Here is a 14,136-nt window from a genome sequence, read left to right as displayed (position 1 = left end):
GTGATCAAAAGGTGAAGAGCATATTTGTCATCTTTAGGTGATCAATATGAATTTCCTACAAATGGAGAGACTCCCTCATGAACCCAACTTCTTCCCTGCTGACTTGGTGATTGATGAGGAGGTCCAGAGTCAGTTGAGGGATGATGTTATCTTGGTGTTCCCCCAACCCAATGCGACTACTGGAGTGGATAATAATGCTACTAAGAAGGAGGCCTCTGTTATGAATCAAGAGGAAGAGTATGATCCTGAGTGGAATGTGGTGAGAAATAGGAAAGCGAAAGCTAAAGCTGGCATAAGAGATGGGAAAACTTTCAAGGAGACTGCTAAAAGTGTTAAAATTGGAGGTATGAGTGAAGGGTCTGTGAGGCATGCTGCTGCTATGGATGTTCATTCTCTAAATGCAAGGGGGAAAGCTGTGCTTGAGAAGACTAGTCTGAGTCAAGATGCTACTAGTAAGAATCAGCTTATGGCTTATAAGAGCCCTAAGAAAAGAACTCTAGAAGAAGTTGAGGAGCATGAAGAAGAATCTGATTCCACTTCTTTTCTTTATATGTAATTCAACAAGTTATTTTATTAACTTGTAATTCAGCGAGCCGAATTCGGAATGCAAATTAACACACACACACACACACACACACAAAGAGTCCATAGCTTCAATTGGTAAAAAAGAATGCCTTTTCTAAATGATGAAATGATATTCTTTTTCTTTTTTTTTTGGGTGAAAAAAATGGATATTCAATTTTAATTGGCTATTACGTTGCATTATGCGCTTGTTATATACAGGTGTGTATTTGCTATTATGTATAAAATCTAATTTCCCCATGAACTATACGAAATTGGTCTATGTATCATCACGGTCATATTCTTAAGATTTCCATTCAAGATTCCGTCAAATAAAGTCATGAATTCAACGCCTAGCTCATTTTTAATGGCCTCTTGGTCATTTCACATCATATTCTTTATAAAAAGTGGCTCATAAATATCATTTTGAAAAGTCACGTGCTCAACTCTTGACTCAATTATGAGTAGGGGATCCTGTGTCCCTAGTCTTGTGTCTTCGGTCTCAGGTATGGGTTCCGGTTCCATAGTCCGGCAAGAAAATAGAACTTGAGTTGGGCCTAAATTAGTCACTATAAATTACGTTTGGACTGAAGTCGATCTTGGAACGGGTCATTTGGGCTTCAGAGGTATAGTGAGAATTGAGTCCACAAAGCAAACCCCATCCAGTAGTCCGCGCCCGTTTCATCTATACTGTAAATCACGCGCCAATGAAATCTAAAACCCTATCATACAAATTGGGATTTTTCTTCCTCGCAGAAAATTAACAGACATGGCAATTCACGCTGGAATTCTCTGCTTGAAAACCCAATTTCAGTTACCCTGTCGAGTGTTCGTCATGTCCTGGTGAGAAATTCTCGCACTTTCTAATGTTTCTATCTTTAGTATGGTTCCCGAGAAAATGAAGGAAAAAAAAAGTTACTTTCTTTTTACCGTTAATTTTGAAATTTTAAATAACAAAACCCCAAATTTGTTAACAATTTGAGCGACTGCGACTCGTGATTCTCATGATTCAAACACTGAATGATTGAATTATCCACTTTTCTTCTATTTCCTATGTTTTCTCAGGAACCAAACAGAAAATTCAGCTCAGAAACTGAGTTGCTGATCGTTCAAAGTTCTTGGTGATTAGTTACCTTGTCGTACTTAATATGAAATCTGTCATTTGTAGGGCTAGGGAGAAAATTGCAATCAAGTGCTTGAAAAGCAGAGAATACAGTTCATCGGTTCCCGTTAGGTACATTCCCAAGAAATCTTCTCAAGTTAAAAAGTCGGAGAATTATCAGCAGACAAAGGTTTCTGAACAAAAGAAGTCCCGTGAATTTCCAGATGCGGGTGCATTGAAGAGTGAGGTTAAACAATGTGGAAGAGGTGTGCAGAAAAATAGGGGCTTCGATGAGAAGCCTCAGAATCAAAATCACGTTTTCTACAAGAACTACTTGTTTAATGATGTTGAGAAAGGTATTCTAAGTTTACTTGAATAAATAAAAAAACAAATTGATTGTGTAACATACAAACATAGCTTTAATTACATGATTGCACTTAACCCTGGCAATTGTAGCTTCTTGTTATCGTGTTTGTTTAGTTGTGGAGTTTTATTTTAGGCTTTGTTTATACACAAAACTGAAGCCATTTTCTTGAAAACATTATAGCATCTCCAGAGTTGGAAGATCAGATTGATCATCTTTCGGGGGATGTAGGCTATGAACTCATGGAAGAACCTGAGGAGGTTTTTGAAGAGTTAAATACTCATCAAGTGAAAAAATGTTATGAAAAGGATGTATTGCATGATGCTGAGAAAGTGGCAATAAAATTACTTGGAACCAGGTTAGAATTACCATAACTTCATAGAACTGCTTGGTGTAGTGCTGCTAGAATGTCTAAGGGCAGGAATTCTTCTGAGGTACATGATTTTGCCAAGATACCTTTGGATAGCAGTTTGAGGGTTTGAGTGTGTGTATTGCTGGAGCGAAGATGCTATAGAAGTTTGAAAATAAGGATGTTTACCTGTGAATAAAGAAGAAAAAATTTGTTTAAGAAGATCTTTTTCTTTGTAGGGCTTTCACAGCAGTTGAACTGAGAAAGAAATTGCACGGAAAGAACTTTTCTCTAGATACCGTTGAGGCAGTAATAAATGACTTCATTAGCAGGTACATTTCTAGTCGTGAGAATGTCTTGTGTTGAGAGTGCTCATCAGCCAATTATCTGGAAATAACCATGTTTGAAAACTCCACATGCTTGGGTAATTATGTCTCAATGATCTTAGAAACTGGTTCTACATGCACGTTGTAAGACTGATTCAGTTACCACTCAAAAAGCACAAGAAAAATGGATTACAGAGATCTGGAAGTATTATTTACAATTCTATAAAACATTTGTGGCTCTAAACTTAAAGTCTGGTAGACCATAGTGAATTAGTTTTGCTGGCTAACAATCATGTCAATGGTTATTGTCAATTTTCATATCTCATTAGCAAGAGGTTGAAACTTTTCAAGTGTAACACCACAAGGGATTTCTCAGTACCTGGATATCCCTTCCTATTCTTTTCTTTTCTTAGGTCTTTCAAAGCACCCGAGTAACACCTTTTTTCTTTTTTTGGATCAGTCATTATTAAATGTTTAGTATTGTGTTCTTTGTGCGCATGTGAACTGATCTCCATCTATTTCTTTACTTTTTAACTGTAGTTATATTGTCATTTTCAGAAGTGAATTCCAAAGTTTCATACCATATTATATATGATATGACATCTTTGTGACCCTTTAAGTTTATTGTAGAGGCCTAATCAATGATAGCTTGTATGCGGAAGCATTTTCTCGTTCTAGATGGTCTTCCTCAAGTTGGGGACCAAGGCGGATAAAGCAAGTAAGCCATATGATTTTTCAGCATAATAGAAATTTGGTAGATTGAGATGACTATTATTAGATTGAAATGTTAAAGGACTGAGATTGTCATGTTAATCCTTGTTTTTCCAAAAGTGCAGCCTGATTTAAGAAAGAGTAGCCGTGTTGATATTACACTAGGTAGTCAGCTCTTGTTGGAGTCTTTATTTGTTTCTAAAATCTGATCTAGAGCTATAAGAAAGAATGAAACAAGTCAAGATAAATGTTAGTATCGATTATCCAAATTAGCAAGGGTGAAATGTCTGTTTTTATGTAATGAAGCATTGTTGTTGGATCAGGCACTTTTCAGCAAGGGAGTGAGTAAACTTGATGCTGAGAATGCAATTAAATTGGTTTTTGAGGAGGGAGAATCAGATAATGATCAGAAGTTAGTTCATGGCCTGTCAAAGCTCTCAATGGATAATTTACTTGTTCAGGCCTCAAAGCAGTGGCTTCGAGGTCAAGAAGTGCCTAAAGAGACAAGAAAATCAAGGATTGTTCGTTGGCTTCAGTATCGTGGATTCAGCTGGGATGTTATTGGCTTCGTATTAAAGAAGTTAGAATCTCAGTACCCACCCTAGTCCATAACCATCAACTGAAATGTTGTGTAGTATGGACAGGGTTTGGGTCTATAACGTAACTTGCTGCTGTGGCTAGAAAATTACTAACTTTAGCCCTTACCAGTACCGGACATAATGTTGCGTTTGCCTACCATGCCACCACCTAGTTTAGGTGGGGCGAAGTCTACTTTAATGACAACATAGCTAGAAGACAAGCAAGAAGTGGCACCATTTAGCTGTTTTTAATAGGAAACACCATTTTGTGGCTGAAAATTGACTCTTTTGTATTCATGTACTGTTTATATTTACCTCAATGAAATTTGTTGTTTGTGTTGCTGTATTTGAAAATAATTACCTCTAATCAACCTGCGATAGTAAGATCACAAGCTCCACTTTGCATGTGTTTGTTTGTATTGTCCATACTCACTGTAAGAACCTTTAGATTTGTTTCAATATTTTTGGGTGTTTTTGGACCTCTTAAGAAAGTACTTAAACTTAGATCTCCGCAGTATGCTCATAAAGTGGATGCAAATCCATGTGCAGCTGTAATGTTATGGAACAGTTTACTTGGTTTGTGTATTACATATCTGTACAGGTATAAATAATGATCCTGCTTTTCTACATGTGCTTTCTGATCATGAAAGATGAAGTCTTCTAATCCAAGATTAGTATTTCTTTGCTGGAAAGTCTTGCTCAGAAAAGCACATGGACATGTGATGTGGAGTTGGGGGACCATGTGAGCATTGCTGAAAGAAAAGAGGTCATGGAATGGAATCTCATTCCCTCACATTAAATTCTAATTACATAAATCCAAAAATACCAATCATTGTTTAACACTTCTACTACATACCCTGCATTTACTCTCACTCCTCCAGAAGACAGTTAAGCCATCACCTATTCCCCAAAAGACCATTCTTTCTTAGTGGGGAGGCATTATTATTTCAATCTACAAGAACCACATATAATTAAAATCTCAATTTACACTAATATTCTTCCTCTATATTCTTCCTTGCTCTATGGGATTTTGATTCTCCCAAGATAATATGCACAATGGATGAAAGTTCATAACTTTTCATTGCATTGAATCTTCAGAGAAAGCAAAGGAGCAGTTAGAAGAGCCTTGTAAAACTGCTTTCCTAGCGGGAGGGGATGCCAAAATTGATTGCAACCCTCCTCCCTTTAACAATTCTGGTTCTCCCCTTGCAGTCTCAACATGTCGAATTTCTGTAAGCATTGCTACAACATCTTTCATCATAGGGCGATCATCAGCACGAGTGCTGACACAAAGGAATGCCACAGCTAGTGTTTGCAGCATTTCGTGCATTGTAGGATCAGCTCTTCCCCTAAGCTTCTGATCAAGGATGTCGACCGGATCTTGCTTCCTTGCCAAGTGCTCACGAATCCATTGAACTAAATGTGCACCCCCTGGCAAAGTTGGGTCTAATGGATGCCTCCCTGTTAATACCTCTAAAAGAACCACACCAAAACTGTAGACATCACTCTTCTCAGTGATACGCTGCATTGATGCATGCTCTGTAGTCACACAAAAAGAAGACATGAAACAAGTTAGGAACCAACTAAATTTAGTGATTTTTGGAAAAAAAAAAATATATGGTAAGAAAATTAGGAACTAACTAAAATTATGGAAAGAAAGATTACCTGGAGCCATGTATCCATAAGAACCAGCTAATTGAGGCCTTTGGCTTGTTTTAGAAAAGTCATCATCACCAATGCTATTCACAATCCTAGCTAATCCAAAGTCAGCAAGATAAGGCTCATAGCCAGGACCCAACAACACGTTCATAGCTTTGACATCACCATGCAAAATAGCAGGCACACAGTCGTGGTGCAAGTAGGCAAGCGCATGAGCCATGCCTAAGACAACATCATATCTAGCCTCCCAATCTGCTCCTCCCTTCCCAGCACCATGTAGCAGTGAGCTCAAGCTTCCATTGGGAAGGTAATCGTAGAACAGAAGTTTCAGGCTTTGGTTCGAACCCCAACCCAAGAGCCTGATGATGTTCTTGTGCCTGATTGAACCCAGTGTCTGAATTTCAGTGTTGAATGCTCCTGACTCTTCTGATGACCACATCTTCTTCACTGCTAGTGTTTCTCCATTTGGAATTGCCACCCTGTATACAACTCCAGAGCTTCCAGTGCCAATCACATTAGATGATGTCAAATTCTTGACTATGTCATCTACGGAGAATTCAAGCTTCTGATACAAGGTCATTTCCCAGTTATCATCTTCCCTGAGAATGTTGCTGGCTATTTGAGCACGGACTAGTGTATAGACAGCAAGCAGGAGAAGTACTCCACTGATACTAATGAGAATGGACGTGATTAGCTTCATAACTGATCTGTTGTGGCTTGATCGTATCCTATCAGCCGGGGTTACAACTCCGCCAGAGATGTAGAGACCTTTATTTGCAGTAAGGTCACTAAGTGGGAGTTGCCGAAAGAATGGGGTGTTAGGCAATTCACCAGATAAGTCATTGAAAGAGACATTGAGGGAAACAAGGTTTTCAAGGTTTTTGAGAGTGTTTAAGTTTCCAGAGAGCTTATTGTGGGAGAGGTCAAGAATTCCTAGCTTGCTAAGGCCAGAGAATTGGGATGGGATTTCACCAGAAAACAGGTTACAGCTTAGATTGAGAGATATTTCAAGTGAAGGAATTTGACCAAGTTGCTTTGGAATTTCACCTGAGAAGCCATTGTTGCCAAGGTCTAGCAATTGAAGCTTACCGCAAGAAAGGATCTCGGCTGGTATGCTGCCAGAGAGCTGATTCTTCCCCAGGTTGAGTTTTGTTAACTCCGTTAATGACCCAATGCTATGAGGAAGCTGACCAGTAAGCCTATTGTCTGAGATGTCAACAAACTGCAGGCTTGTAGGCAGAGTATCAGGGACAGAACCAGTGATCCCATTTGAATGAAGATCAAGAAACTCAAGGTTCTGACATCCTGATATTGATGGAGGGACTGCTCCAACAAGACGGTTATTGCTCAAATCAACAAAGTTCAAGCTCTTCAAGTTGCCAATCTCCGATGGAACAGTACCTGCCAGCCTGTTGTGATTTAACCTTAACCTGTACAGGCTTGTGCAGTTTCCTATATCCGGCGGTATAAAACCAGATAAATCATTGGAAAGTAGCAGCAGCTTGGTGAGATTTCTCAATCCAAAAATATTTCTTGGTATTGAACCAAATAAATTGTTGTAAGAAAGATCAACAGCCTGAAGCTCTTGACAGTCTGAGAGACTCTCAGGAATATTGCCCGTAAGCCTATTTTGCCAGGCAAAAAATAGAGTTAAGCTCTTAAGGTTGCCAATGAGAACAGGAATCTCCCCCGAAATGTCGTTGTTGTCCACTTCCAAATGAGTCAGATCCAAGCAATTTGAAATTTCAGAAGGTATAGTACCTGATAACTGATTGACACTCAGCTGAAGCTCTTGAAGCTTGGAAAGCTCACCAAAACTTTTAGGTATCTTGCCTCTCAGAAGATTTTCTGATAAGTCCATGACTGTGAGCTCCCTGCAGCTTCGAAGCTCATCTGGAATTGATCCCACTAAGCTGTTCTGCCACAGCAGTAGACTCTGAAGCTTGCTGAGCTCCCCAATTCTCCTTGGGATTGGACCAGTGATGGAATTCTGGTACAAGTACAAGTTCTGCAACTCGCTGCAGTTTCCAATTTCTTCAGGGATTGGACCAGACAACAGAGATGTATATAAGACAATGGTTTGGATTCTTTTAAGCATTCCAATTGATGAGGGAAGACTTCCGGTAATGCTGGTTTCAGCAAGGCCTAACATGACCAAGTTGGTGCAGTTTCCAATCTCCCAAGGCAGCTCACCATTAAGATTTTTGTTCCCTCCTGCTCTGAAAATTTCTAGCTTTGTTAGTGATCCAATACTCTTTGGAATTTCACCACTGAGTTGGTTGTCATAGAGAGTCAGATACACAAGACTTGAGAGATTTCCAATGCCTGAAGGGATTTTCCCTTCGAGAAAATTTGTATTGAGAGATAAAGTTTGCAGTTTGTTTAGCCTGCATAATTCTTCTGGGATTTCACCAGAGAGAGAATTGCCACTGACATCAACGAAACTGAGCTCACGATACTGTCCAAACTCTTTGGGAATTGTGCCAGTGAGATTCGAGGAAGAGAGGATAAGGGTCTTCAAGGACTTGAGAGACTGAAAATTTGAAGGCAATGGACCTTGAAAATCTAGTTCTTTCAAGGTTATCTCGACCACTTCTCCATTGGAGCTGCAGCGGACCCCGAACCAGTTGCATGGACTTGTGTCTAAAGGATTCCATGATTTCAATGCATCTGTGGAACCGTTTAAGCTGTTCTTCCATGCTAGAAGAGCTTGGCCTTGTTCATCAATTGAGTAACAAGAAAAGAAAAGAGAGTTTATTGAAAGAAGTAAGGTGATGGAGAAGATATTGGGAGAAAGCAAGAGATTCCTTAGAGTAGCAGGCATTGCTGAGAGAAGAGAGCAGGTGATCTGTTTTGGGATTGTAGAGGGAGGAACCCCATGTTTTGTTTATAGAAGAAAAGCAGAAGATCTGGATCCAAGAGCAACTTCTTTATTCTATTAATTAATAATATTGTAATTGGGTATTGTTGTTAATTTAGAGATGGTGATGCAGATGGGTTTTGGTTTTATTTATCTAAGTGGGTTTATTTTTTCAAATGGACTCTTTGTTCATTCTGAGTCAATTAATTGGCAGAAAGTTTTTGGTTTTTGCTCTCTTTGTTATTTTGTGTAAACAAGTTAGTGAATCATTTTTTTTTTCTCTTCTTTTTAACCAGGTGTGTAAAACATTCGGAAGTTACATTAATGCTCTGCTGAATGTCATGAAAGAACCTTTCCTTTCCCTTTTTTATTGCTCATTTTGACAGTTAAACTATCTTGTTTCCTCTTTTTAGGCATATGTTTTCATCCCTTCTATCCAATTATAATGGTTGGAGAAGAAACACTGACATGTTTTTATAGTGGGATTTGAATGATAAACTGAAGAGTAAAATCAGCCTCATCATCCCTTATCAAGCTCAGTTTAATGGATTAGCTCTCAGACAGTGATAGCTTAGTTACCAAAACCAACCAGAAACAGCAACAACTTATTCAATGGATTTAGCTCTGGAACTGTTAATCAAGAGGGCAGCATCTTCTTAAATAAGGCAGGGCAGGAGGCCCCAAATTGTGGTCCATAAATTTTTGTGGCCAGTAACATTTGCTGAGCCAGCCATATCTTTGATAGCTGCTGCTGCAGCACTGCAGCAAAGTCTGTGGTGCTTCTAGCTAGTACCATGTGCCTGTGCAATTGAGGAAAACACATTCTGTTCAATTAATAACTTCATCACATATGCAGCAGCAGTAAAATAAAAATTAAAAAAATCAAGAATGTGATCTGAATATTGAACAATTTTAAGAATAAGGTGAAATAAAATGGATATTTTTATTTATTTAATGCAAATTTATATGAATTTGAGGGATCTGGAGTGGTTATTATTATTCTGTAGTATCTATACAGGCAGCATGGGGATGTATAGTAATTTTTTTACAATAAAATAAAACTTGTAGAATCTGCTGGAGAAGTGAAGTGCACATGGAAGTGAAGTGAGGAATATGTGAAAATAAAAATGTAAAAATGTTTAAATTAATTAAACTTATGCTGTCGGGCGGTCTTTGCTGTGAAGGATTAAAAGAAAAGGAAGAAAGGAATGGTGGCCTCATTTGGAAGGAACAAAGTCACACCAACTAAGAGTTGTTAATTAGTATTATAATTAGTCACAAATCAAAACAAAATTACCTCCACAAAACAAAACAAAACAAAGACAGCTTTGTTTAAAATATTGCAGATGGGTTTAGGCCCTCTTGCCAACCTTGCAATTAGCATTATCATGTCACGGGCTCCTTTGGAGTTTAATAAAATTATTGGCTTTTGCATGTTTGTTTGTTGGGACTTGGGATTAATGTCTGGTGGTGGTAGTCTCTCTGCTTTCATTAAGACTAACTCCAAGATGATTATGACTTCTTTTTTTTGACAGAAATTGAGCACAGTTGAAAAATGCAGTTAAACAAACACCATCACCATCACCATGCATGGTCCATAAAAATATTTACTGATAAAGACCACTCAGGGTTTTGAACAATACCTTTGATTTGATTAAAAGATCCTTACCAAATTTCAACTGTAAATTATCTTTCACTTTCTCTTGGTTATTCTACACCCTACATTTCATAACTAAATCTTCTCTAATAAATATATGGAGCCCATGAGGTTCATTTGTAGGAAGATACTCATGGGAAACTTTCAATCTTCTCCCCTTGTGTTTCTTTCATTCTTTCTTTTGGTAAATACCACAAGATGTTCCCACACTCAAAGGGTGGAATTAATTCATGCTCGGGGTTCGGCTTGCCCTTAGCACAAAGTGTTTCTAACGGATTTCGAACTTCGCCATTGAGGCACCAGGTAGCTCACCATCTAAAGGTGGCAGTTTGCCAACCACATCTCACATTGTGGTTGGTTCCTTCATTCTTTCATAGATGAATATTAAGTTTTACCAATTTTTTTATAAAAAATTTATATATGAAAGAATAACATTTGATAATAAAAAGTGTAAAAGGAGAAAGATCTCTAGAAATATAAAGGTGCACCAACAAGTAACATCAAAAGAAGGGAGAAGGACATCATCTATAATGTTATATATAGATATAGGCAAGAAAAACATTAACTGAAATGGTCCCTTTCCAACCCCACTTCTTCTTCTTCTTCTTCTTCTTCTTCTTTTAATAATAATAATTTTCTTTTGTGAAAAGGCAGCTGATAAAGGCTTTCTGTCCTAGAAGCAAAATCTATAAAGATTATTTGGTATGCACGAATGGATGTGATGTCACTTTTTTCACTTAGCAGTAATTCGTATAGTCATATTTTGTCCTTTTTTTCCTTGTACAAAATTATTGATAATTTGCATGTTGTTCATGTCAATTATTACACCACACTATAGCTAGGTTATGAAAATATGAGGAAAGTGGTTTGGATCTGAATCACAATCTCTTTTAGATTTCAGATCCCATCCCGTATATGATATATTCACAACCAATAGTTGTAGGAATCTGAGATCGATCTTTGACCCTCCCTACTGGCTTTGCTCATGGCACTGGGAATATAGTTCTTCTACTGGCTGCTGCTGCATGATGCAAAAGAGTAGAAATTATAATATATTTATGTTTGTTGTGGTCTTAGTTTATGAACATCATGCTTTTCTGGTTTGTTAGTGCCATGTTACAACCTCCCTTGGTGCATTTTATTAATTTATCTTGTCAGTTCTGGTTTTGGCATGAGAGTTGCACATGTGTGTTTGAGAGAGAGTGGAAGAAGGGTGGTGGGTAAGCAAATATTGAACTTCAATGCTAGGTTTGTAGCTCAATTGGTTAATAGCACTTATTTTCAAGTCGGAGATTCAGTGTTCGGTTCGTCCCTCTTCCAATATCGCTAATATAAATGAAAATGAAAATGAAAATTTGAACATATAAAATGGCTTCCCATCCCATCCTATGCTGCATTGCTGATAGTGAATATAAGTGTGAGAGAGTTTCTTCGGAATTGTATAAGTGGACCCTAGAATGGTCTACCATAGTAGTACCAATCATAGAGAGACTTTTTGTCATTGGCTCTTGGCACACGTGCTATGGAGTTGGCCAATTGGATAGAACCCTAACCTTTTTCAATCCAAACATAACAAAAAAGTCCATCATATCAATCCAACAAGATTTGTCATGCCTATAGACTATAGTTATAGTATAGGTGATCCCATCTACCAATTCTATACGGTCTAGAAAAATATTTATATAAATTGTTATATCATGATCATATGGTTCTCAGTCTAAACTTTTTTTAATCTCAAAATAACAATAAGGTCTATTATCGATCCAACAAGATTTGTCATGCCTAGCAAAATCTATTATATACAGTCTACGGCCGTCTAAAACAAGAAAAATATTGTTATACCATATTATCGTTGGCTTAGTTAGTCTAATCATTAAACTGAAAACTAATGTTATTGTCCATTAAATTTCAATTTTTACTTTTCAATTGCAAGAAAATCTTGTATTTGATCACGACACACTGACTTGTGTTACTATAGACTCGATTACGATGACTCTTGTTAGAACACTTGGCTATTGACATATTGCAAAACATAAATCTGCCTCTCAATAATATCATTGACCAATTTACTCAAATCATAAAAAGTGAGGGACGACGAATTTATACTTTAAAATGTAGCATTAATAAATATATACAGATTATAACATGAATGAATTGATAACGCTACATGTATATGTTAAAATCACACTGAAAAATTACTCATCAATTCCAATACATGATGTCTATTGTAAGTGACTAGTTACCACACGCATACAGAAACTTTTTTGGTTCAAAACAAACTTCCAACTCCATGAACCATAAATCGCATGGTAGTTCAGCCAAAAATAGTTTTCTTCTTACCCAATGTCTGCAGAAGGAGACTCTTATCATGTACCAAACCCATGTCTATTTTGGCAATTAAAATGGTATAAATCTGAATTATTATTTATCCTAAAAGGCCCACACATCCTTTGTAGCTTTCAACAGTCAAGTCAATTGGAATGCATGATTGGGGTAGCAATTTGCATTTGAACACTGATAGAAGTTGACTGCATGAAGCACCAAAGCATCTTTTAGGTCACTTTTAATTAAGATCTAATCCACCATCCAATCTCTGATATGATAATAATGCTTTAGCAATCAGTGACTGGCTTATTGATAGACCAAATATTATTATTGTCTTCACATTTATTTCCTTTAACCTAGTCAGATTGGCTGCCCAAGAAAGATTGAAATGCTTAATTAAGATTCACCATTTGAACACTAACTTGGCTTAGCCTTTTTGGGTTTTGCTTAATTTAATCTCATGATGCCATTTGATCTTTAAAACCCATCACTTTGCCTCTTTGTTTTTTGCTTTGTTTTGCTTAGTGTTAGTGGAGAAGAAGATGGCCCTTCTTTCTTCCTTCTCGTTTCTCAATAATTTTTTCATTACAAAAACAAAGGCTTTAACATATACAATGCATTCTCTTGCATAAGCTCCATATCAAAGGTCAAATCCTTGTCGCCGAGTAATAATCTTGCTGTCCTCATCTTTCCATGACTCCTGGGTTTTGGTGTTTGCACCCTATTTTTAAACATTTTATATCGTTGTCACTAGCCTCACCACTAATAAAGATTAAGAGTGATAATGGGTGTGAGGTAGAGGATGATCTTGGGACTGATAGTATTGCTTATTAAACTTGTTCCTTTACCTAAAGCGCAACTTGTAGCCATTCTAAACCAACTTTCAATAGTCAAAATTTGTAGACTAAGCATTGGAACGCTTTGTGCTTTTGTATTTTTTAGAAGATGATAAAACAATTTTTTGATAAACTAATTGCACTATATTTACTAATCATATCTCTCGCACAAGTGTCCACACGGAACTTACTTTCCTAGTCAGCGATATGTAAAAGATGCGGTGAGCAATCTGATTAGTACATAGAATTACTTAAATGAGACCCTATAAACTAACGCTCTAAGTGACAGATGTACTTATTTGAAAGGTTTTAGAAAAATAAAATAAAATAATTGTGTATGAGTTTGTAGAGTCTTCAAAGATTATGTACCTATTTGAAATTAACCAAAGAATTTATGGAGTTTTATGTGATTAAGCCATTATGTCTCTATTACCATGAATGGCTGAATGGACGAGCCCAATTGCCAAATAAGTGGGTTAAAACAAGAGGAATAAATTATCTAAGTTTGGGCCCAGGTAAAAAAATCCAGAAACCCAAGACAATGGTGTATTCCCGTTGTCTATGTTAGCTTTAAAACGAGGGAGCCTCTCAACAAATGATGCAAAGGTGGATCTCAGAGGGCTTGCATCTTCAAGCATTAGCTCTGTTTTCCCAAATAGAATCTCAGAATTCAGCATACAACACAATCCTCCCCGAAGGCTTAATCACACATGACATCATTTTGGTTTTCACTTGTATTCTTGTTACCACTCACCAGCATTTTATGTCCCCTCATCTTCAAAGGGAAAATAGATAGCAATTCAAAAAC

The 14,136-nt window shown here is 37.3% G+C and overlaps 2 protein-coding genes across 3 annotated transcripts; one reads left to right on the top strand and one right to left on the bottom strand.

Moving 5' to 3' along the window:
• The first annotated feature begins 1,244 nt into the window (after positions 1-1,244).
• On the top strand, positions 1,245-4,337 carry LOC103319088 (regulatory protein RecX family protein). 2 transcript variants are annotated; one of them, XM_008220586.2, is made up of 6 exons: positions 1,245-1,404; positions 1,730-2,019; positions 2,211-2,385; positions 2,616-2,708; positions 3,333-3,420; positions 3,737-4,337. In XM_008220586.2, exons 1-6 carry the CDS (start codon positions 1,331-1,333, stop codon positions 4,016-4,018), a joined length of 1,002 nt encoding a protein of 333 aa, XP_008218808.2. In that variant the 5' UTR covers positions 1,245-1,330; the 3' UTR covers positions 4,019-4,337. The 2 variants fall into 2 exon arrangements, with proteins under 2 accessions (XP_008218808.2, XP_008218815.2); XM_008220593.3 differs by having other exon boundaries at positions 1,252-1,404; positions 1,627-2,019.
• A 408-nt stretch (positions 4,338-4,745) lies between these two features.
• Positions 4,746-8,791, bottom strand: LOC103319078 (Leucine-rich repeat receptor-like protein kinase family protein). The gene is made up of 2 exons (XM_008220574.3): positions 5,657-8,791; positions 4,746-5,530 (listed from the first exon to the last, which is right to left on the bottom strand). Exons 1-2 carry the CDS (start codon positions 8,472-8,474, stop codon positions 5,070-5,072), a joined length of 3,279 nt encoding a protein of 1,092 aa, XP_008218796.3. The 5' UTR covers positions 8,475-8,791; the 3' UTR covers positions 4,746-5,069.
• Between the last annotated feature and the right edge of the window lie 5,345 nt (positions 8,792-14,136).

Source organism: Prunus mume, linkage group LG1 (genome assembly GCF_029339155.1).
Source record: "Prunus mume cultivar Tortuosa linkage group LG1, ASM2933915v1, whole genome shotgun sequence".
Classification (NCBI taxonomy): Eukaryota; Viridiplantae; Streptophyta; class Magnoliopsida; order Rosales; family Rosaceae; genus Prunus; species Prunus mume.
Note: the sequence above shows the minus strand (reverse complement) of the source record. Positions and strands in the feature narration are given on the sequence as shown.